The following is a 24751-nucleotide window of genomic DNA, read 5'->3' on the forward strand; positions in this document are numbered from 1 at the left end:
CAATGGCCTGGCTGTAATGTTATATGTAGTCTGGTTATGCAGGAAGCAACTATTGGGAGAAAATGGGTAGAGGCTGTCCAGGATACTTATTATTTCTTCAGTGGCATGTGAATCTACAATGATCTCAAAATAGGAGGCTTGAAAAATGCTTTCTGGGGCACCTGGGCGGCTCAGTCAGTTAAGCGTCGACATGGGCTCAGGTCATGATCTCGCGGTCCATGAGTTTGAGCTCCACCTCAGGCGCTGTGCTGACAGCTCAGGGCCTGGAGCCTGCTTTGGATTCTGTGTCTCCCTCTCTCTCTGCCCTTCCCCTGCTTGCACTCTGTCTGTCTGTCTCTCTCTCTCAAAAATAGTAAACATTAAAAAAATAAAAAAATGTTTTCTAATCACACTTGGAGCTAGTTTATATTTACTGAGAGATTTTTAAAAAATTTATTTGGACATTTAAAGATCTATACATTATTTTTATTAAAACAAATGTAAATAAAAGGGGCGCCTGCGTGGTTCAGTCAGTTAAGCATCCGACTTTGGCTCAGGCCATGATCTCACAGTTCATGAGTTCGAGCCCCGCATCAGGCTCTGTGCTGACAGCTCAGAGCCTGGAGCCTTCTTCAGATTCTGTGTCTCCCTCTCTCTCTGTTCCTCTCCTGCCTGCACTCTGTCTCTCTCAAAAATAAATAAACTAAAAAAATTTAAAAAAAAAAAAGTAAAACAAAAGTAAATAAAAAAAAATCCAGGTGGTAGAATAACAAATGGCCACACACCACCCCTATGTTTCTATTCATGCCCTTTACAGTGTGACTTTGCCATTCTTCCCATAAATAGGTGCAGCCTGTCTCTCAAACCGGTGAATTCAGGGTTGGCCAAGTGACCTGCTTTGCCAATGGGGTATTACTAAACACAGTGCAAACAAAGGCTTGAAAAACACTTACACGTCAATCCTTGCTCTTCCTTGCTGTTAGGAACTCTACCGCGGCCATGTGAAGAAGCCCAAGCTGGTCTGTGAGATGGTGAGTGACATATAACCCAGGTATCTCCATCTTCCCTGACAACAGCCAGCACCAACAGCCAGACATGTGAGACCAGCCACTCTAGAAGGACCCACCCTCAGCTAAGCTGCCAAAACCATCCAGAAAACCCCAAAATTCATGAGCAGTTCCAACTTAGTTGTTGTTTTATTAAGTTTTGGGGTGGCACATTATGCAGCAAAAACTGATACATTTCGGAACACGATTTGGTGGCATACATATGGCTAAAGAACATTCAAGAGCAAGACTGTTAACTGGGTACTGGTAAAAATATGATTAAGTTTAAAGTCAAAGTCAAAGCTAAAATAAAAATGTTTTCATTATCAATCCAATATAAAATCACTACTACAAAATCTAAGTGGTAATAATGCCACCTAACTGCTCTTGCAAATCTCTATGCTGGCAAAGCAAAACAGAAGGGACAAACCAGTTCTTAAAAAAAACAAAAAACAAAAAACAAAAAAAAAACAAAAAAACTGAAAAAAGATACTTCAAATCAGAAAATAATTTATATGTTTTACACGGCAAAACAACAAACTGCTAATTTTTTTACATAAATGAAAAACAAAACACCGGGAAGCGAAGTTATAAACACAGGACACGTCATTTTGTCATTTTCAGTATTACGTTCAGAAACCGGCATGGCCTGCCCCTAGAAATAAAACCCCTTTCCCCAAAAGCATCAAAGTAAATCTTCATAAAGCTAACTATTAGTAGAGACAGCATGACGTTTTATTCATCTTAAAATTTAAAAATAAGAAATCTAGAAGAATCTTATTGAACTGCTGAGGCTCCAAATTCTAATGCCAGTCTCTTAAAGTATTCTGAAGTTCCTAAGTGTATATTGAGGGGAGTGATCAAAGTGAGAAAGTTTCCACAGTTCCTTTCCTGTTTTTCATTCAGATAACAATTGGCTTAAGGAGCTGGAAATGAGATACCTCCCTTTCCCACCCTGAAGCATCAATAATATGTACCATGTGTATGGAAACTTGTCACATTTATCTCCCCAACCTAACCAAAATACATGTTTTTTTCCTTTTGTAAAAAATAAACTCTCTTAAAAATCAGGTCAAATTTAAGATAAGTTCCTGTGGAGTATGGACATTCAAGATTTTGATGATCTTAAGTGTTTTACTGATGACAATGTATACCAACCCATACTTTCCTATTACCCTACTTGGTGGTTCCTAGAAAATACATATCCTTACTAATAGTTTAAGATTTAAAATTCTTACAGTAAAATCCTCTCACAATATTGTTGTTGTAGGAACAGGGAATGATGAGGTTGATGATCCTTTACTTGTATAATAACCTCACTTGTTTCTCAGAAGAATCCCATAAAAGAAGTCCTATTATTGTTCCCATCATTTCATAGACAGGAGAAGTGAGGCTTAGAGAGGTTAAGCATATAACTCACTCAAAACTGGAACCCTTAACCACTGTCTCTCCTAAATAAAGTCACATTTATTCTACCTCAATATTGGGTTTTAAAACCATGCTTTTAACTGTGAGGACTTGGAACATCCAAATTTCATCAAATAATGAAATCTTCCCTTAATATTACTATTTATTAATAAATAGTAATTAATAAAAATATTAATATTTTTCTCTAAAATTAAAAAAAAATTTTAATGTGTATTTATTTTTGAGAGAGAGAGAGAGAGACACACACACACAGAGTGCAAGCAGGGGAGGGGCAGAGAGAGGCAGACAAGAATCTGAAGCAGGCTCCAGGCTCCAAGCTGTCAGCATGGAGCCTGACGCAGGGTCTGAACCCACAAACCACGAGATCATGACCTGAGCCGAAATTGGACACTCAACTGACTGAGCCATGCAGGCGCCCCTCTCTGAATTTTTTTAATGTTTATTTTTGAGAGAAAAAGAGCACAAGTGGGGGAGGGGAAGAGAGAGAGGGAGACACAGACTCTGAAGCAGATCCAGGCTCTGAGCTATCAGCACAGAGCCTGACGTGGAGCTCGAACTCACGAACTGTGAGATCATGATCTGAGCTGCAGGTGGTTTCTTAACCAACTGAGCTACCCAGGCCCCAGTTTTTTTCTCCTTTTAAAATCCTATGTTCATACAGGAGGGGAAATGAATTAACCTTTATTCACATGTCTTATACGCCAAGAACTGTGCTGAGCAAACCAATAACTTTGTTTTATTTCTTATACTCTTCCAGTGAGGTATCTTTAATTTTACAGATGAGGAAACTAAGGTTCAAGAGGTTAGTTTCCTCAAAGGCAAATGGCTAAGCAATGGGAGAGTTCAGATCTGTACTCTGGTTTGTACAACTGAAAAGTCCTTGGGTTTTTTTTTTCCTGACACCTACCAGAGTATGGAAAGCATAATACTTTGGCAAATATACATGTTATGTAACAGATGAAACACAGCATCCTTTATTACTGCATATACCACACAAATACACAAAATATTACAAATTTGCTAAAGAATTGTTAAGTCTCTAAAAAGTTTTCCTAAACAAAGTAACACTTCATCAAGATAGAAGACAAAATATTTCTGATATTTAAGTTTCTGTTCCATTTATTAATCCAAACAAATCAAATGTCATCAAAAAATAAAATATTAAGGTGACCGTATAATACTACAAAGGTTAAAATATGGACTATACTTTCCCAAGATTTACTGAGGTGTTTGCAACTCCTACCTAATTGTACCATAAAAGTAAATGAACCTCTTCTAATTGAAAATACATCTAAAATGTTTAGCTGATGATAATATAAAAAATACCACAAAACGTAAGTAGCAAAGTAATACTGTTTTCCTTTTGAGTGAGGAAGAGGTATCATGTCCAGAATAATCTCCAGGAAAGTAGGTAATAGCACCAAAGCATCTAGGTATGCTGCCAGAGTTCCAAGAAATTTCGAAGCCTTCCAACATTTTTGCTTTGAGTGGTTTTCAAGTACAAGAACCTTGCACCTCATTAATGCAATGGTTTTATGAGTAAAAGATAACCAGTTAAGGCTTTGTAAGAGTTGTTATGTTCTCTAAAATTGAAATATGATGTCATTCCCAGGATTAAATGTATGAGATTTTCCAGATAATCCTGGCTGAGCAACCAGAGAACTGTCATCATTTGCAGTCAACACTTTCATGTCACAAAGCAATTCATGATGCATTTCTGCCATATAACTTTACTTCTTTAGTTTCCTTATCAAACATCTAGAATTAAGGGAAGTTCTAATATTCCTTTTATTTTATTTTCTAAAGATTTTATTTTTAAGTAAACTCTACACCCAACATGGGTCTTGAACTCACAACCCTGAGATCAAGAGTTGCATGCTCCATTAACTGAGCCAGCCAGGTGCCCCTCTAACGTTCCTTTTAAAAACATTGTGAAATTTCTTTTCAGACATCATGAAGAAATTTATACAAAGTTCTGAAATTCATGTAAGTATCCAGACTCTATGACTGAACACCTGCCAGATTTAATCCCCATCACTGAATTGTATAAAACTCTGAAATTAAGATTTACCTGCTTCGTTGTTAATCGGAAACTCCCACAGTTTCCCCTCTTTGGTCCACTGGATCATCTCCTCAAAACCATTCTGAAGGGGCTGTTCATTTACCTCAGCTAACTGCTTAGCAAATTCCACATCCCAAAGTGAAGGTGCTGTCTCTGTATAATAAAAACATTTCAAATAATCACAAGTCAATGCGTATATATCTTTATTTTTACAAAAATGTTATAATCGACTCCAAATTGGTGAAACATTTCAGGTCCTGAGGGATATACATAAACAGTATATAATGGAAGGTCATTCTCTGAGAGCTCAAACTGTTAAAAAATGACATAAAAAGCCTGCAGCAACCATAATTGCAAGCCTTGGCTTCTGTTTTACTACACTACTAGGCAAGCAAGCCCTGAAGTCTCACTGCCCCCTCTACTGGAAAGGAAAAAAAAATATGTATTTTGTTTAAGGATGTTTCCATGAATGTGAATATTTTTTATAAGACATGTGACTTTGATATTTATAGTCCAGCCTGTTTACCTTTTAGTCTGTGAAGATAAGTCACCAATATACAACTAATAAAGACCAAAGAAATTAAATTAACATAATAACAATACTACTAACAGATACGGAGCACTTACTCTGTGCTAATGCTTTTTCTACATTAGTTCATTTAATCCTCACAACCAACCCTCTAAGTAAGTTAATATCATGTTAGCTTATAACCACCATCATATCACATTTTAATCATTTTATTTGCTTTGGAAATGTAAGACACTTTTCAAGAATGAACTGCATTTCCACCAGTCACTGTTGGTGGGAATGTAAAATGGCACAACCTCTTTGAAAAATAGTTTGGCCGTTACTTAAAAAATTAGAAAATACACTTTGCATACAACCATTTGACTCCTAGATATTTACCCGAGAGAAAACATATGTCCACACAGACTTGTATGCGAAAATTCAGGTACAGCCACGTCTGACTGCACACTGACTGCTAGATATTAAGTATGTTGGCCTAGAAGATCTCATACAGAGAAAAGATCACAGCAGTTAGGCTTAATAGCCACATTTCCAGAGTAATCATAACAGAAAAATAATTATCAGAGTCCCATTTTATAGATTTATTCAGTGCACACTGATGAACCTATGTCTTTTCCATGATCATCAACACCATCATCATTACGTTTTTTTCTATTTAAATTTTTTTTAATGTTTTATTTTATATTTGAGAGAGAGAGAGAGAGAGAGAGAGAGAGGCAAAGCGTAAGCAAGGGAGGAACAGACAGAGAGGGACACAGAATCCGAAGCAGGCTCCAGGCTCCAAGCTGCCAGCACAGAGCCAACGCGGGCCTTGAACTCACAAGCAGTGAGATCATGACATGAGCTGAAATCGGACACTTAACCGACTGAGCCACCCAGGTGCCTCAACGCCATCATCGTTGTTGCTAATAGCTGCATCTATGTACTGAATGTCCATTGTGCTCCTGACACTTCAATTACACATTAGTTCATTTAAGCCTTGAGAGGTATGTATCAGCCCTATTTTATAGATGGAGAAAGGAAAACTCAAAGAGGTTAGTATGCCAGAATATGAATTTGAATAATCCACATCTATCAAATACTGAAACTCCTTCCATTAAGCTATCTGGCCTCTTGGCTCTAGATTACTCCAGGATAAGCAGTAGGGTCTATGACTATATCCTTTGCAGCAGTGGTAGGAACATGGAGGGAGCAAAATGCGGGAATCCTGGGATAGAAGAACTCATTCAATCAATAAATAATTACTGAATGCCAATTATATGTCAGGCATTATTTTAGGTGATAGGGAAACAGCAGTGAATAAATGCTAAATTTAAGTCTGCATGTTGCTGCTACTGTATTTAATTGGGAACAAAAGACGTTCTTTAGACTCATGCAAGTATAACTTATTAAACAGTACCTTCATTAGAGTAAATTTTCATAAATTTGCATATTACTTTCCTTATTAAAGTACAATCATTTTATACTGTTTTATAAAATTTCAGTACTTCCTTGCCAGCTAATTTCAGTTTTAGGAACAGGATTTCTGATCAAAAAAAGCAAATTGGCTTCTTCAAGAATACAAGTGCCTCTTCTGGTTGTTCATTAGGTGGACAACAGTGACTGCCCTGACAGTAAATTCCCTTTAAAAAAGAAAAAAAATGTTTATTTATTTATTTTGAGAGACAGCAAGCTCAAACAATGCAGTTTTCACATAAGAGACAGGAGGTTGTTCTCTTAGCTTTCTTTTCAGTTTTAAATGAACAAACACTGATTGATTAATGTAAATATCATATTAAAATTAGATAAAGTGATCTCAAATCACTTGAGTTTTCCTCTATGGATAGATATTATATAGCTCAATTTGTTCAAAAAAAAGCATTTACAATTTAACATAACTAATTCCTATGATCTGTAAGCCACTTGGCTAGGTGCTGCTGGGTATACAAAAGCCAGTGAAACCCAGGCCCCAACATCTAAAGGTTTATTGAATATTGGGAAAAATCAGATGTTTATATAAGTAAGTGATAGATTAAATGAGACACTGGAGGCTGGCCTCAGAACTTAAAAATCAATTATAAAATTATTTCTATGAAGTCCCAAAAGCTAACTTAGAATCTTTGGAAATGAAAGTCACTTGTAAGCTGAAAGACCATTTGCATTGAATTTTCTCATCTATTTTAAGTTATCACTAAACCATATTTAACGTCAAGCAAGAGGACGTCTCGTATCTCTTTGAATTAGACTTCAAATGATGAATTTGAAGGATTTGACTTCTTACCCAAAGAAGAAAGGGGGAAGAATAAAGAACAAGGACTAACTATGTATTAAGAAAAAAACATGAGACTGCTAAATAGATCTCCTGAATGCTCTTCTTCCCAGCTCCGAAACAATCTCCAAATCACCTCACTAAGTCACTTCTACAAATGCTATCTCCTCTTCTGGACAGCAAGCTGCTCTAGGGCCGAAGCCACAGTTTAGCTTTTGTAATAGCACAGCTGCAAATGGTAGGTGATCATTAATGTTCTAACCCAAATCAGCAGCCAATTGATAGCTCTGGATTCAGGAAGCTGGTAGGAGTTACCTCCCGCTGTCTCATAGCATGCAACATTTCAAGGGACACATCTGACCAAGACTGGCAATGTCAACAACTACGTTCATAAGCAGGACCCAGGTCAATGACAGGATGGCTTATTAAAATACTTGACATTATGTAATCAAAACGTGAAGGACGTTGTTGAAAGATGGAATGTTTGTATACTTGAGAAACAGTGTTGTTCTTTTTTTTATGTTTATTTTTTTTTTAGAGAGTGAGCGAGAGCACGCGTGCATGGAAGAGAGAAAGGGAGAGAGAGTCCCAAGTAGGGGGACTAACAGCACGGAGCTTAATGTGGTGCTTCATCCTGCAAACTGAGAAATCATGACCTAAGCCAAAACCAAGACCTGAACCCTTATTAACACCCCAGCACCCCCCAATGGTGTTGTTCTTAACAAACCTGTTTCGGGTGCCTCTTCAGTAACGGCCTTAAGGTCAAAAATATTAAGTCTCTTCCCCTTGAGTATATTTTTCCTAAGGCTGGAAAAGAAAAAACAATTTAATATTTTTATACACTGCCAACAAAAAATTCTTTAGAAAAAGAAAATTGTATATGGAATACTCAATGTAGAAGTTTAAAAATATTCCACTGACTCACACCCAGACATTTTAACTAAATTTCTGCATCTTCAGAACTGACAACGAAAAACCGGAACAAATGCACTTGAAGTTTTGCATCATCATGATACAATAAAGCGGGTTAAGTAGTTTAATGTCTAAAACAGCTAACTGAAAAGATTAGTTTGAATTGCCATAATTTTTACGTGATCCATTTCATATTAAGGTTTTAGAAAACTCAACATTAGACAGCTATTAAAATATGCTAAATTAAAAGTTGTTGAAGTCAACATTTGTCTTAGTTTAAGGGCAGAAAACACTGCATGTTTAATTACAAACTATAATTATAAAAGATGGCACAGATAAATCAAAACATTCCCACTTATAAAGCAATCATTCTGTAATTTTAACATAATGATTAACTTTCTTTATATAACATTTTTAATTAACTATTGAAATTAATGTCAGAGAGTTAACAGATAACTTTTCCTTGTATATTTTAATCAACTGCTTCATGTATCACCTTACATTCATACTTACATAAATTTAATGGCAGATTAAAAGCCAGTTTAAAAAATGGACAGTTACTTTAAAATAATTTTGAATACTTTTCTGGATCACATTACTTTTTTCTACAATATCACACTAACTGAAAAAATGCAAATACCATATTAAAATTAGATAAAGTGATCTCAAATCACTTCAGGTTTTCGCTAGCAGGTCCCCAAGTATTTTAAACAAAGGTATTTATGCTCCAGAACCATCCTCAGGGCTTGCATTCTTCTCTGCACCCAGCAGTCCCCAACTTTGCATCAGGTCAACAGGATGATGGATTAAGGTGACTCATGGTAAAGAGGGAATGATCTGGTAAAGTATGGAATTTTAGAAGGTACTAAAGGGGAAAGGAAGGGAACAGACGTTTTCATTGCATCTACTATATAGAGTCTGCACATCCCTTTCCTATTTCTCAAGAAAGCCCTTTAAGTTAGCATCTCCTAGATGAGGAAACAGACCAACGAGGCTATGCAAGTTGCCGCAGTTCCGGGATTAGTCTAGCACAGTGCCAAGACTCTGAGGTATGCTAGGGCACTTCTCTGTTGTCTTACTGAAGGAATCAGCCCAGGGCATATTAATGGTGGATTGTCTCAGGCTGTCCCAGGACAGAGCAGGGAGAACAACTTGGTGTCTTACCACTGCTTTCCCTAACTCTAGAGTCCTTCAGTCAGTTTTTTAATATAGCCATTATATGCACATAAACCCCGGTCCTACTTTTTTAGCTACTCCCTTCCCACTTTCTAATTTTTCTTTTAAGATTTTACTTAAAAAAAATTTTTTTTTAATGTTTATTTTTGGGAGAGAGAGAGAGAGAGCGAGCAGGGGAGGGACAGAGAGAGAGGGAGAGACGCAGAACCTGAAGCAGGCTCCAGGCTCTGAGCTGTTAGCACAGAGCCCGACATGGGGTTCAAACCCATGAACCATGAGATCATGACCTGAATCCAAGTCGGACACTTAACTGACTGAGCCACCTAGGTGCCCCTGTAAGATTTTACTTTTAAATAATCTCTACACCCAACTCGAGGCTTGAACTCACGACCCCCAGATCTACTGACCGAGCCAGTCATGTGCCCGCCACCTTCTAGTTTTTAATGACAGCTAATATCATTAAGAATCAAATTATGATATAGCATTCTGACATAATTGCATGGAATCATGAAATCATTTTAACAAAGAATGATTCAAACAAGACTGAAATTAAATATTCTTTTTTAAAGTAAGTTCTATACCCAACGTGGGGTTTGAACTCATGACCCCAGATCAAGAATTGCATGCTCTACTGACTGAGCCAGCCAGGCGCCCCTGAAATTAAATATTCTTGAGGAATCTTAAGTAAAACTCCAAGTATTCATTCTATTTTATCTAATAATATGTCATAGGTATAAAATCACTTTAAATTAGTAATTCAAATAATTTCCCAAAGTCATTGTAACCTCTTGAACTTCCTTTGTTAACTGCTGACCATCTTTTACAATTTTCCTGAACAAATTCATAGTTTAACTTCTGAAAAGAGCTAACTCAAGTTGCTGGAATTATAATTAAAAGAAAATCCATGGAATACATAACACATCAAAAATACTCCACTGTAGGCACCTCCTCCTACAAAGATCAGTTAGTTTTTGTCACAGCGTGCTATAAATATCTGGTTCCCTGTCCCCAACTTTCACTTCATGGGCTTGAAGGAGAGAAAGCAGAAACTTTATGTGAATACAGACAGCTTTGTATTATAAAATAATTATGTAAAACATGGCTTAGCATCTTGAAGTCTGCAAATTACCAAATTCAAATTGCCACAAATAATCTACCACTTTCAGATATTATAATGGGTCTTCCTTTCTTTCTCTTTTTGATGATGGCTTATTTCTCTAAGATATGAATAATGATAATTATATAGAGAAATATAAAGGTTATATGAATATACATTGTTATGTATGAATCAGAATGAAAAATAATGCTTCTCACAAAATGTTCATTTGTTCAGCATTAAATCAGCTCCACTTATCCTAAATCAGGAGACCTCTATTCATCTCCTGGGTAAATGGGAGAAAGAGCCCAACTTGATTAATGGTATAGAAAAGCATAAGACTGCTAAACCCAGAACACCTTTTCCTCTGTAAGACATGGTACACGCAGAGTGAGAAAACAGATATAATTTCATCTATAATGCTCAAACACCTTTCAGCAATAACAGGCACAGAATAAAGTAAACCTACAGAAAAACAAACAAAACCAAAGAGACTGCAAAGAGCCTGAATACCTTTTTTTAAGATCATTGGTCTTCTTCTGGCCCACGTAATCGTTAGATCCTTCATCAAACTGAATTTGATGCACTGGTCTTGTACTAACTCTAGCTGTGGAAGATTTGGCAATTTTCATATCTGATATTATGTTACTGACACTGAAATAAGAAAAAGGTCAGTGTATTAGATATTTTAGCTACAGAACAGTAAAAAACTTTCTTACACATGAGATTCATATCACTTTGTTTATACTTCACTTCTATGCAGTAATATAGCATTAAATGTTATGTTTAAATGAAAGATTTTTTTTAAGTTTATTTATTGGGGGGGGGGGCGGCAGAGAGAGAGAGAGGGAGAGAGAGAATCCCAAGCAGGCTCCACACTGCCAGCACAGAGCCCAATGTGGGGCTCGAACCCACGAACTGTGAGATCATGACCCGAGCTGAAATGAAGAGTCAGGTGCTTAACCGACTGAGCCACTCAGGCACCCCTTAAATGAAAGATTACATGTCACACACACATTATTAACATTCACACTCCACAGACCACCAAGATTTTTGTTTCCTTCTGAAACCTAACTTTTGAAGGTGTTCTTCAGAAATGTGAATTTAAAACATGAATTAAAAGTGTTGTTTATTTAAAAAAAAGCGTCACTAACGAAAAAGTATCAAACATCTGAAGCTGTGTATCGACTTCAAACAGGGCATCAAGTAGGAGACGAGAGGATGGATGGGAAGGTGTCAGCTAAACGTAAGGATAAGAGCAAAAACTGAAGGAAACAGGCCTGAAGACGATCGCACTCTGCACACGACCAACAGATTATTTAACGGAAAAAATGAATCTTCTCAGAGAAACTGTCTTATTCTGTATTTGTTTTTAATAACATTACCGAATTTACAGTTTCTTTTTTAGGAGCAAGAAATTGTATAACTTGGCAGAAGAAAACTTTAACCATCCCATTGATCTTTTACAAACTGCAATCTTACTTCAGATCATTTTTAGAAAACCTAATTACTAACATTCCACTTAAGAGAAATGTTTTATATAAAATATAAATGTATGAATATAATTGCGTATTACTCACCACTCACATGAAAACAGCTTATTTTGAGAAACCAGCATTACTGACAGAACTATTTGATCCACTAACCTAATTTTAGCTCTCTCTCCATCCTTCTGTGCCTTTGAGACTTCCTCGTGCTGCTGGAGCTGCCTGAGCAGCTCTGACTTGGTCATCTGCTTATCAAACGGGAGAACATCTGCAACAGCAGCTGCGGCTGCTACCAACTCAGGACTCAGGGACTTGGTTCTGACAAAGAAAAGGAAACGCAAGTGAGAAAAAAAGGAGGCATTACTTACTATGCCATTTGTTTAGTGGGAAGTAAAATGATTTTTTTCCAGAGAAAACTTTTCTGTCATTCAAAAAAATGTCAGGGGCGCCTGGGTGGCTCAGTCGGTTAAGTGTCCGACTTCAGCTCAGGTCATGATCTCATGGTTCGTGAGTTCGAGCCCCGCATTGGGCTCTGTGCTGACAGCTCAGAGCCTGGACCCTGCTTCGGATTCTGTGTCTCCCTCTCTCTCTCTGCCCCGCCCCCACCTGTGCTCTGTCTCTGTGTCTCTCTCTCAAAAATAAATAAGAACATTAAAAAAAATCAATTTCTGGGGCACCTGGGTGGCTCAGGCGGTTGAACGTCTGACTTCGGCTCAGGTCATGATCCCACAGTTTGTGAGTTCAAGTCCCACATCGGTCTCTGATCCTCTGCCGCCCTCTCACTCTGCCCCTACCCTGCTTGTGCGCTCTCTTTCTTAAAAATAAAATATTAGGGGCGCCTGGGTGGCGCAGTCGGTTAAGCGTCCGACTTCAGCCAGGTCACGATCTCGCGGTCCGTGAGTTCGAGCCCCGCATCAGGCTCTGGGCTGATGGCTCAGAGCCTGGAGCCTGTTTCCGATTCTGTGTCTCCCTCTCTCTCTGCCCCTCCCCCGTTCATGCTCTGTCTCTCTCTGTCCCAAAAATAAATAAACGTTGAAAAAAAAATTAAAAAAAAAAAAATTAAAAAAAATCTACTTCTGACAAAATCGAGAATTTGTAAATATTAGGTGTTAGTTTTATATAAACTTTAAAATGTTGAAAGCTGAAGTTACTGGATACTTGTTGAAGCACAAGTAAGGAAAAGAAGAATAAAAGGGAGAGGGGGAGGGATCAGCCTTAATTATAATTTGCTGGATTTTTATTTCATTATTTATTATTTAAAAAAAATTTTTTTTAATGTTTTATTTATTTTTGAGACAGAGAAAGACAGAGTATGAACGGGGGGCAGAGAGAGAGGGAGACACAGAGTCCGAAGCAGGCTCCAGGCTCTGAGCTGTCAGCACAGAGCCTGACACGGGACTTAAGCCCACAGACCGTGAGATCATGACCTGAGCCAAAGTCGGACGCTCAACCGACTGAGCCACTCAGGTGCCCCTATTTATTATTTTTTTAAATGTTTATTTTTGAGAGAGTGTGCACAACTGGGGAAGTGGCAGAGAGAGAAGGGGACAGAGGATCCAAAGCAGGCTTCGTGCTGACAGCAGCAAGCCCGTGATAATCATGACCTGAGCTGAAGTTGGATGCTCAACCGACTGAGCCACCCATGTGCCCCAATTTATGGATTTTTAAATGAGACGCCAGTGTATTTCAGAAACTATACTGCAAGAAAATATTAACGTAGCTAAACCTATTCGCACATCGTGATAAGTTCATATGATGGAATAGTTCAACTCACACCTACAACGTGAATGAAACAATGAAAAGTTACATTAGAAAAAAAAAAGAGTATGCATTGTACGATTCCATTTACACCAAGTTCTAGAATATGCAAAATTAACCTAAGGTGAAAAAAGTCAGAGTAGTGGTTGTCTCAGGACAGAAGTCTACTGACGGAAAGAGAAATGAGAAATGCTCTGCATCTGATAAGCACATGGGCATATGCGTTTGCCAGAATCCTACAGCTAAGATGTGTACACTTCAAAGTATGTAAACTTTACCTGAAAAAAAACCCAAAAACAAAGCCCAGAAATCATCGTTATCATCTAGCAGGAGACGCAAAGTAGGTGAACACATAGATGACACAAGAATGGCAAAATGATTACTGAAGCTGCGTAACAGGTAGGTACACTTTGTGTATGTCGTGTAGTTTAGGTACAAGTTTATTACATTTTGTTTCAAGTTTTCCGTAAGAAAAAGCTAAAAAAACCCAAAATGCTACTCTTTAGTAAATTAGGGTAAATTAATAGAAAACTATGCTAGACATAAAAGGAAATTGTCTACATTATTTACATATTAACTAAGAATTGCCATCTCAACGAGTGGGATTCAAGTTAACGTTTTACTATACTTGACTTTCTATATAAAAATCTGCTGTCTAATATGCAAATCAAAGTTCCCAAATCCCTGAGGTTGTTGGATAAAGATTTAAGGACTTCGCCTACCAAGATAGGAGAGATCTAGAATCTGACGGCCAAGGAAGAAAAATAGAATAAAAGAGGGACTATTACAATTAGTCAAAAAGAAATGAGCTACTTTCAAAACTGTTGCCAGTGAATAAGGTTTGAAGTTCACTCCAAATCATTTTTTCTATTTTTATTTATTCTTTAAAGCTTATTTATTTTGAGAGCAAGAGAGTGCGAGTGGGGGAGGGGCGGGGGGGGGAGGAGAGAGAGAGAGAGAGAGAGAGAGAGAGAGAGAGAGAGAGAATCCCAAGCCCGATGCGGGGCTTGATTTCACAACCATGAGATCATGACCTGAGACAAAATTAAGAGTTGGACACTTAACCGACCGAGCCACCCAGGTGCCCCTCTACACAGATTTTAAAAAGGTGATGAGACCTTGTTAAAATGTCTCTTAAAAATCTATTCTATCCTATAACTCAGACTATTTCATGAAAACATACTTTATACCCTTCTGTACTCCCTAAATTTCTTTAATATGAACTATACAGCATACACAATTTCAGAAAAGAAATTCTAATAAGGGGAAGGATACTATTGAGTGGACACAAATCACCGTAACTTTTGGCAATTTGATGACATACATTAAAAGTCTAAAATACACCCCAATCCTTTTACCCACCAGTTCCACTTCCAGGAGTATTTGTCTGAAGAAAATAAGCAGGTACACATAGAATTGGAGGGATCCTGCACACTCCAAATGCAAGGTCCAAGCAGTCCCAGCCCCTGTGCCTGACAGGCAAAGCATTTCTCAGATATCTGCATTGCTTTATCTATAACTTTATTTCAGGTCTTTGCTCAATCATTATTCTTCCATGATCCCTTTTTAAAAAATAGCACCTCTCTAACCGATCACTCTTATTTTTCCTCATGTTTCATCATCTAATGTACTATGTGTCTGTGTGTGGCGTAAAAACATCCTCTTCCGCCCCCTGACTCTTCCCCCATTTGTAAGGAATAGAGACTTGCTTTGTTCAGTGTTCTACCTCCATCCCTTTGGACAGTGCCTGAGCTCTAATGGCAATCTAAAGCTGCTGAATGAATGAATGACATTAATCATAGCATTATTTTGTACTAATGGAAAACTAGAAATAATCTAAATTTCTACTAGTGGATTCATTAATTAATAAGTAGCTGAATCCTTCTTACTGGTAGTTGCTTGGTTGAGAGAAAGTTACAGTAGGAGCTAGAAACTGTGGTCACTGCTGTTCTCCCCAGGGTTCTTACTAGTTCCACAACACATTCAGACTCATGAGACCTTGGCCTTGCACCGGCTCTCACTAGCGCCAAGTGGGGCGGACACAGCTACCTCTGCCTACGCTGCAGAGATGCTGCGGCCAAGCTGTGGGATGGTTTGTTATGCAGCAACACTTAACTGGAACACATTTTGGTGCCTGGAAGTTGGATGCTACTGTAACAAAAAACCTAAAATGTATGGAGGAGGTTTGGGTATTGGGCAGTGGGTAGAAACTGCAAAGACCTTGAGGCAAGTATTGATGAGAACTTAGGGCCTCAAAGAGACTTAGAGCCTGAAGGCTCTCAAAGCCACTGTGAGGGAGAGCTTTAGGAAAATCAACATTACTGGAAGCTACAGAAAAGGGGACTTCTGTTCAGCAGCATTGTTGCTTCTAGTAAGGTGGGACACAGGAAACACACTCAATGAACTGGATGAGGCAGTCTAAGGAGACTTCCAGTGTTGAACCTTAGTGGCAGATGGTAAAATGTGAGAAGAGATAAGAACCGTTCCATATAAAGGAGCCAAGACTTGCAGGTATCCAAAAGAAAACATTTCTCATTCTCAGCCCCTCCAGACAGCAAACAATGCTAAAATTTAAAATGGTTTCTGAACAGGGGCGCCTGGGTGGCTCAGTTGGTTGAGCGTCTGACTCGATTTCGGCTCCGGTCATGAGATGGAGTGCCGTGCTGGGCTACGTACGTATGTAGAGCCTGCTTAAGAGTCTCTCTCCCTCTGCCCCTCCCTCACTGGCTCAAGCTCCTGCACTCTTTCTCTCTGAAAAAAAGAAATGGTTTCTGAACAGAAATCAAATTCAGTGCAGTGTCAGGAAAACTATAGGCATGACTGCAAAACCCTCTGTTAAGATCTTAGAAAGATTATTTTTTTGAAGATCTTATTTTTAAGTAACCTCTACACCCAACCTGGGGCTTGAGCTCACAACCCCAAGATCAAGAGTTTCATGCTCCACCGAATGAGCCGGCCAGGCACCCCAAGATTTAAAATGCTGCCTCAGAGAGTCTTTCAAACAAACAGGAATTCTTTTTTTTTTTTTTTTAAATTTTTTTTTTTCAACGTTTATTTATTTTTGGGACAGAGAGAGACAGAGCATGAACGGGGGAGGGGCAGAGAGAGAGGGAGACACAGAATCGGAAACAGGCTCCAGGCTCTGAGCCATCAGCCCAGAGCCCGACGCGGGGCTCGAACTCACGGGGCCGCGAGATCGTGACCTGGCTGAAGCCGGACGCTTAACCGACTGCGCCACCCAGGCGCCCCAAACAAACAGGAATTCTAAGAAACTTATGGGTTTGGTCCCACAGCCTTGCACAGGGAGCTCAATGTAGAATACGATCTTGGTTCCCAAACTATGCCCTAAGGAACCCTGGAGCACTACAAGGAAATACAGCAATCTGTCAGTGACTGAACTACTAAGGCAAGGTAGTCATGGTTTTAACACCAGACTACCGCATGCCTTTTGTTGACATCATCTTTGTGAAGATGGGTTTTCTGGCAGTTGCTATGATAAAAAGCAAGTACCCCTCAAAAGTCAATATGAAACAGGAAATGAGAGTGGCAGTGTCCAATCTGATTCCAAGGCTACATCATAAAAACAATACATGGGGCGCCTGGGTGGTGCAGTCGGTTGGGCGTCCGACTTCAGCCAGGTCACGATCTCGCGGTCCGGGAGTTCGAGCCCCGCGTTGGGCTCTGGGCTGATGGCTCAGAGCCTGGAGCCTGTTTCCGATTCTGCGTCTCCCTCTCTCTCTGCCCCTCCCCCGTTCATGCTCTGTCTCTCTCTGTCCCAAAAATAAATAAACGTTGGGAAAAAAAAAAAAATTAAAAAAAAAAAAACAATACAAATTCCTCCCGGCTTCCTTTCTCTTGGGACACTCGCCCTAGGAACCCAGCCGCCATGCAGTGAGGAAGCCCAGGCCACACAGAGAGGCCATAGGTAGGTGTTTCCGGTAACAGTCCTGGCTAAGGTCTCAGCTAACAGCCAGCTTCAACTGTCAGAGCAATGAATGAGCAAACCTTCAGATGATTCCAGCCTCTGGACTTGCAAGTCTTCTGAGTAAGGACAGCACAGAACAGAGATTACCCTTCTCCACTGTGCTCTGCCCACACTGCTGACCCACAGAATCCATAAGCATAAATTTTGGGCCAACTGTTATGCAGCCACACTAACTGTATCAATGGGGGCTCAGTATATAATACAAATAAAAAAACTAAAAAACAGGCCATGCATAGAGCAAGGACAGTCATCATGAATCAAAGATGATTTACCCAATTCTGTGCATCTGGGATCCCTTAAAAAAAAAAAAAAAAAAAGAGTGGGGAACAAAATCATTAAAAGATACATTAAAAATTTTTTTATTAAGTAAACTCTATATCCAATGTGGGGCTTGAACTCATGACTCTGAGATCAAGAGTCACATGCTCTACCAACTGGGCCAGCCAGGCACCCTAAAAGATTCATTTTTAAAAACTCAAAACAAACAGGTCTCATTCACCAATCTTTTGATGTAGGACCAAAGCCTCTTTGAATAGAAGTTCCAACATATATCTTTTATATATACACTGCACCCATAGTACATCCTCCAAGAGTTCCAATTCTGGTTTCTTTAAAGCAGAAACATGCAGCAAGAACTTAAAAATGCTTACAAAGCAGTCTGAATGCAGAATTTTCTTACATTTTTCTACTTGTCTCATTCATACCTAATTGGAAAGGAATTTTTAAAATTTCCTTTCCTGAGTCTTTGCAAAACATTCAGCTCATTTTAACCATTTCTATAACAGATAATTAAATTGTATAATTATAAAAAAAGCACAATGGGTCACAAACAGGTCTGCAAGCTTAAAAAAAAACTCTTGGTAAGTATTTTTATACATGTGTGTCTGTATTATCTAATTCTGTGTACTTAAAAAAAAATTTGGGGGTGGGGGAGGGGCACCTGGGTGGCTCAGTTAACCATCTGACTTTGGCTCAGGTCCTGATTTCGCAGTTTGAGTTCAAGCCCTGTGTCGGGCTCTGTGCCGACAGCTCAGAGCCTGGAGCCTGCTTCAGATTCTGTGTCTCCCCCACTCTCTACCCCTCCCCTGCTCGCACTCTGTCTCTGTCTCTCTCTCAAAAATAAACATTATTCAAAATTTAATAACAAAAAAAATTTTTTTAATTTTTATTTGAGAAGGAGAGTGTGTGTGTGTGCACGTGCAGGGCAGAGGAGTGGAGGGAGAGAGGGAGCAGTGGGGGGAAGAGGGGGAGAGAGATAGAAAGGGAGAGAGGGAGACAGAGAGAGAATGTATCTTAAGCAGCCTCCAAGCTCAGCACAGAGCCCAATGTGGAGCTCAATCCCATGACCCTGGGATCCTGACCTGAGCCGAAATCTAGAGTTGGATGCTCAACCGAGTCACCCAGGTGCCCCTAATTCCATATACTTTCATGTAGTATTTTTGTTTTATTTTGTTTCTAAAAGGGAGGAAGAGGATGGGGTACCTGGCTGGCTCGGTAGAGCATCTGACTCTTGACCTCAGGGTTATGGGTTCAAGTCCCATGTTAGGTGTAGAGATTACTTAAAAAAAGTAAAGAGAAGGAGGTAACTTTGATGGCCACTCATTTTTTGAACCAGCTTTTTTCCTACCACCCAATTATGCTTTCCAGAGGTAGTTTTGATACAATATGATACAGTATAGAGACAAGAAGTTTCATGAAAATATTAAGTCGTTCTGGAAGATAGGAATCTACATTATCTGTTGATTCTGCTAAGAGAAGTCAGAGATGGGGATCTTCAAGCCACATACCTTATTACTTGATTGATGTAAGAAACACCATTATTTATCTATCATTAAAACAAAACACTGTCATTGAAACCACAACACAATGCTAAGATATTACTGATTGCACTTAGAATCAATGAAGTATAATACTCTTTTGACAAGCACAAATAATTACATGTTAAGGAAATCATGTAAGTAGAGAACACTGATAATTACTGGTCAAAGGAAATCATATACAACGGTTGTAATCAACATGCTTACATTCTATCCTAGGTGGAATTTTTTAAATGGAAATTTCAAAGAAACAAGTCCTTCAGAGACACGAAGCTACTTCCAAATCAGGATATAAACAATTTGGTAATTAACAGTTTAAAGAGGCAATTAAGTGACAGTTAATAACACTGATGAATATGTAAAAGAATATGTGGCATTCTCAATTAGATCTCTACTTTTTCCTCTCTAGATTGTATGCACATGTTCCCTTCCTATTTAAATACAGAAGGGTAATAGTATCTTTCAAGTAAGTATTAAAGTCTCCGTGTTTACAAACTGATAATCTTCATGCAGTATCTCCCAGATCCTCTAATTTAAAATTCCTTTCTAAAAGAAAAAGGAGTTTCAAAAAGTACTTTCAACGCAGTTGAAATTCCATTCAATTTACCTCTTTTTTGGGGCATCTTCCGGAACTTTGTGAAGCCTGCCAGTTGTAGCCTCTATACTCTTAAGTTGTCTTCTATTGGGTGGCCTTGATGTTTGTACTTTGGCTGTGCTTAATTCAACTCGCATACCCTTAATAATACCTAACAAGTCTTTTTTTGTGTTCTCCTTCACACTCTCTTGGGTCTCTGTTTCCTTGGAAATATCACGTGTTGGAGCAGACTGCTCATCTTTCTTGTTACAGAGCATGTTGTTCGTGCCAAAATATCGGTGGACTTCATTTTTTGTTCTAGAAAGATGTATTAAAGAAAAAAATGAAAAATACAATGCAAAATAATAAAGTGACTCAAAACCACTGCTTCTGTTTTAAAAATTTTCCAATTCGAACCCTTCCCTTTTGCTTTTTATTATTATTGTCAGCAACCATGATGAAGCAATTTTAACATTTATTGAATACAGAATATGTGCCTAGTCTGGTGCAACATATTTTATGTACATTTTCTCATACCCACATCAACTCCATAAGGCAAGTATTATCCCCATTCTAAAGATAAGGAAACTGGAAACCAGAGAAGTGAAGCGATTTACCCAAGGTCATGTAGCTTAAAGCTCACTAAGACCTAAGACATGCTGGTGAGTCACAAATGGGTACAGATGTGCTGAGATACTGATTGATCACCTTGTCCTTGGGGTAGCTGAGGGAGGCCTGGGCTGCTGGTGCACCTAACTGTTGCCTCCCTCCATTTACCTCAGGGTTTGATACAAAGATCATTTTCTATTTGTTCCATGACATTAAAAAAGGTCGCAACTTTCTGATCCGCTCTTGGCAGCGGAACGATCGCCGAGCTGCAGATTTTTGTGAAAACCCTTATGGGGAAGACCATCACTCTCTAGGCTGATCCCTCAAAAAGAAGAGAAAATGGAAAGGCCAAGATCCAGGATAAGGGAGGAATTCCTCTTGATCAGTGGAGACCGATCTCCACTGGCGGGCAACTGGAAGATGGATGTACTGGGCCTGTCACAACATTCAAAAGGAGTCTACCCTTGATCTTGTGTTAAGACTTCATGGCGGTGTTAAGAAAAGGAAGAAGTCTTATACCACTCCCAGAAGAATAAGCATAAGACAAAGAAGGTTAAGGTAGCTGTTCTGAAATACTATTAAGTGGACGAAAATGGCAAATCAGTTGCCTTTGTCAGGAATGCCCTTCAGATGAATGTGGTGCTGGAGTTTTTATGGCTAGCCACTTTGACAGATATTGTGACATATGCTGTCTGACCTATTGCTTCAACAAATCAAAAACAAGTAATTGTTTACAGGTTAACGAAAGACAGGAACTAACATTTAAAAAAAAAGGTTGCAAAACACTGACAGGGTTAGTAAATTCCAATTTATTATTTTCAAACCCCAAACTGACTGACTGCCATGTCCTTAACATGATATAATAATACCTCTTTGAAAGCTATAAACATTTCTATTAACAAAGAAAGGTTACTTTCTTTAAAAAACATGTCTGGATAGGGGCTCCTGGGTGGCTCAGTTGGTTAAGCAGTCCACCTCTGGATTTCAGCTGAGGTTATGATCTCCCCTGCACTGGGCTCCACAATGCAGAAGTGTGCTTGGGATTCTCTCGTTCCCTGTCTGCACCCCTCCCCCTCTCCACTCCCCTCCCACATGTGTGTTCTCTCTCTCTCTCTCTCTCAAGAATAAATAATTGTTTAAAAATAAAGTAAAAAAAATAAAAGGGGCGCCTGGGTGGCTCAGTCAACTAAGTGGCCGAGTACTGATTTTGGCTCAGGTCATGATCTCATGGTTGTTGAGTTTGAGCCCCACGTCAGGCTCCACGCTGCAGTGTGAAGCCTACTTGGGATTCTCTCTCTGTCCCTCCCATTTTCTCTCTGTCTCTCTCTCTCTCAAAATAAGTAAAATAAACTTAAAAGATAAAAAAACAAAAGCCATGTCTGGGTATTATTCTAATCTGATTAACTTTCTCCCTGAGCTACGTGTCATTTAACCAATCACCATATGTAAACTAAGCTAAAATGGAACAAAAAAAGGATATTCAGTGGCTACTTTCTGCTTTCTTCATTAGATACATTTGTGAAAAAGAACAACACAAATGATTACATCGATTTCAAATTCATGCAAAAGATTTGCCAAATCTAAGTAACCCAAATAGCTAATTTTATTTTGTGATGTTAAAAACCTTTTGATACTTGATACTGAAGAACTTTAAAAACTAATCAATGTGTTAGAGTAAGAGAGTATAACATATGAAAAGTCATTCATTAAACACAATGAGCATCTACTTTGTGTCGAGCACTACCCTACACACTGGTGATACATTAGTAAATAAGAATTTCATGGTCCCTATCTTTATGAAGATAACAGGTTAGAACACTGTTTCTCAAACTTCAATATGCTTAAGAGTTACCTAAGTGACTTTTAAAAAACAGGTTCTGTGGTCCAACCAAGGAATTGATTCAGTAGCTTTGAAGAGGGACTCAGAGTTTGCATTTCTAACAAGTTTCAAGTAATGCTGATGCTGCCCATCAGAGGACCACATTGGAGGAGCTATGCTACGTATGTCATTTAATCCTTACAATCTTATAGGACCAGTTTTACTATTTGTATTATAGAAGAAGAAACTGTATTATAGAAGAAGAAGAAACTTAACATTCAAAGATGTTAAATCAGTGGCTCTTAACCTTTAGGGATCATATGAATTACACAGGGAGCTTATTTAAAACATATTCCTGAGATTCTTAGTTGCTAAGTTTGGAATGGGGCCCAAGGACATGCCTGCATTTAACCAAGATGCCAGGTGATTCTGATATAACTCATCTCCAGACCCTACATCAGACCCTGGGTTACTTATTATACCAAGTTCTCAAAGCTAGCAAACGCGAGTAACAGGCTAGGGACCTTTTAATGAAAGACAAAATGGCTATTTCCAAAAATGCGGAACCAAATTATCTGATCTGCTTATAAAAATTTCAGAGGTGGGGCGCCTGGCTGGCTCAGCTGGTGAAGCATGCAACTCTTGATCTCAGAGTCATCAGTTCAAGCCCCACGTTGGGCACAAAGCCTCTTTTATATGTGTGTGTGTGTGTGTGTGTGTGTGTATATATATATACACACACACACACACACACACACACACACAAAAGGCACAAAGCCTCTTTTATATGTGTGTGTGTGTATGTGTATATATATATATATATATACACATACACACACACACACACACACACAAATACATGCATGCATGCCAGAGGCTCAGGTGTGTGGGTGGCTCAGTCAGTTAAACATCCAACTCTTGATTTTGGCTTAGGTCATGATCTCAGGAGTTCATGAGATCAAGCCCCATGTCAGCTCAGCACTGACAGCACAGAGCCTGCTTGGGATTCTCTCTCTCCCTCTCTCTGTCTCTCTGCCCCTTTCCCGCTCCCATGAGTGCTCTCTCTCAAAATAAATAAATTTAAAAAAAAATGACAGAGGCCATCAAATCAGGCACTTAACAACTAGAATGCAAAACCAGGCATAGAACTAGCATCCTCATAATCAGTACACAGGACCTTCATCATAATATCATTCACCATGTGGTACAATTCAATTTAGGAAAATGCTCTATTATTTTGTATGTACAAGTTAAATTAACATTAAAGGTGTTATAACAGAAAGGTGTCAATCGGGAGAATGAATCTCACATATAACCTCCCTCCTTCAATGTTTCCTTCCAAGGCTGTTACAAGGCTACAGAAAGTAATCTGTGTTTATTACAGGAAACTCAGGTACAGGCAGTTAACTTCATAACACTAAAATAATAAAACTCCAGTCGTAACCTCCCACTTGGGCTTGTTTCTGCTGAAAGCCTCCGTCTCCTCAGCACTTCATTTAAGAAAAAAAAAAAAGTTTTTTAAGTTTATTTGTTTATTTTGAGAGAGACAGAGACAGCGCAAGTGGGGGAGGGGCAGAGACAGAGGGAGAGAGAGAATCCCGAGCAGGCTTCGTGCTGCCAGCACAGAGCCCAATGCGGGCGAAGCGTGAGATCATGACCCGAGCTGAAACCCAGAGTCAGGCACTCAACCGACTGTGCCACGCGGGGGCCCCTCCATAGCACTTCAAATCCAACACATCCAAATCCACGTTCAAGAGTCCCCTCTCCTACTGACTTTACATTTTTCACCCTTCTGTACCGAAGGGGCTCCTTCCCATAGTAGATATTTTGTATTTTCAAAACGTGACGTATTTTAAAAAGCCTTCTCAAAGCTGCTCCTCATTCTTCTGTTAACATTAATGGTACCCTAATCCTCCAAGGCAGCCAGCTGAAATCTTTTCACTACCTTACCCTTATTTCCTCATATGTCACATCATATCAATTCTACCTGTGCAATTTTTCTCCTCCATCCAGCTGTTACTTTCCATCCCCACTGCTACCAACTTGCTTAGAGCTGCACTTAACCAGACTGGCCCCATATCGTTCTGCAGGGACTATAATGCAGTAAAATTAAGTTTTCATAATAATGTGAGTTCTCAGAGAAGAAATACCAACATAAAGTATGCATAACTACCCTTTCTTGCCTGGCTAGCTCCAACCCTGAGTTCCCCTCCACATTTTATCAGA

General features: G+C 39.0%; 1 protein-coding gene and 1 pseudogene across 5 annotated transcripts in view; one reads left to right on the forward strand and one right to left on the reverse strand.

The window, feature by feature from the left end:
* MRPS31 (mitochondrial ribosomal protein S31) overlaps positions 1-24751 on the reverse strand; it is a 64130-nt gene that overhangs the window by 38549 nt on the left and 830 nt on the right. For 3 of the 5 annotated variants that reach the window (XM_045475039.1, XM_045475002.1, XM_045475031.1), the window contains exons 2-6: positions 20131-20415; positions 12123-12281; positions 10990-11130; positions 8020-8099; positions 4525-4668 (exon numbers count right to left, since the gene is read on the reverse strand). In XM_045475039.1, the coding sequence (XP_045330995.1) occupies positions 4525-4668; positions 8020-8099; positions 10990-11130; positions 12123-12281; positions 20131-20415 (809 nt within the window). Of the gene's footprint in view, positions 1-932; positions 1046-4524; positions 4669-8019; positions 8100-10989; positions 11131-12122; positions 12282-20130; positions 20416-24751 lie in introns of all 5 variants that reach the window. The other 2 variants (XM_045475012.1, XM_045475022.1) reach the window with 2 other exon arrangements.
* On the forward strand, positions 20552-22290 carry LOC123580045 (annotated as a pseudogene).

The sequence above is a fragment of the Leopardus geoffroyi genome, chromosome A1, assembly GCF_018350155.1.
Source record: "Leopardus geoffroyi isolate Oge1 chromosome A1, O.geoffroyi_Oge1_pat1.0, whole genome shotgun sequence".
NCBI classification, from domain to species: domain Eukaryota; kingdom Metazoa; phylum Chordata; class Mammalia; order Carnivora; family Felidae; genus Leopardus; species Leopardus geoffroyi.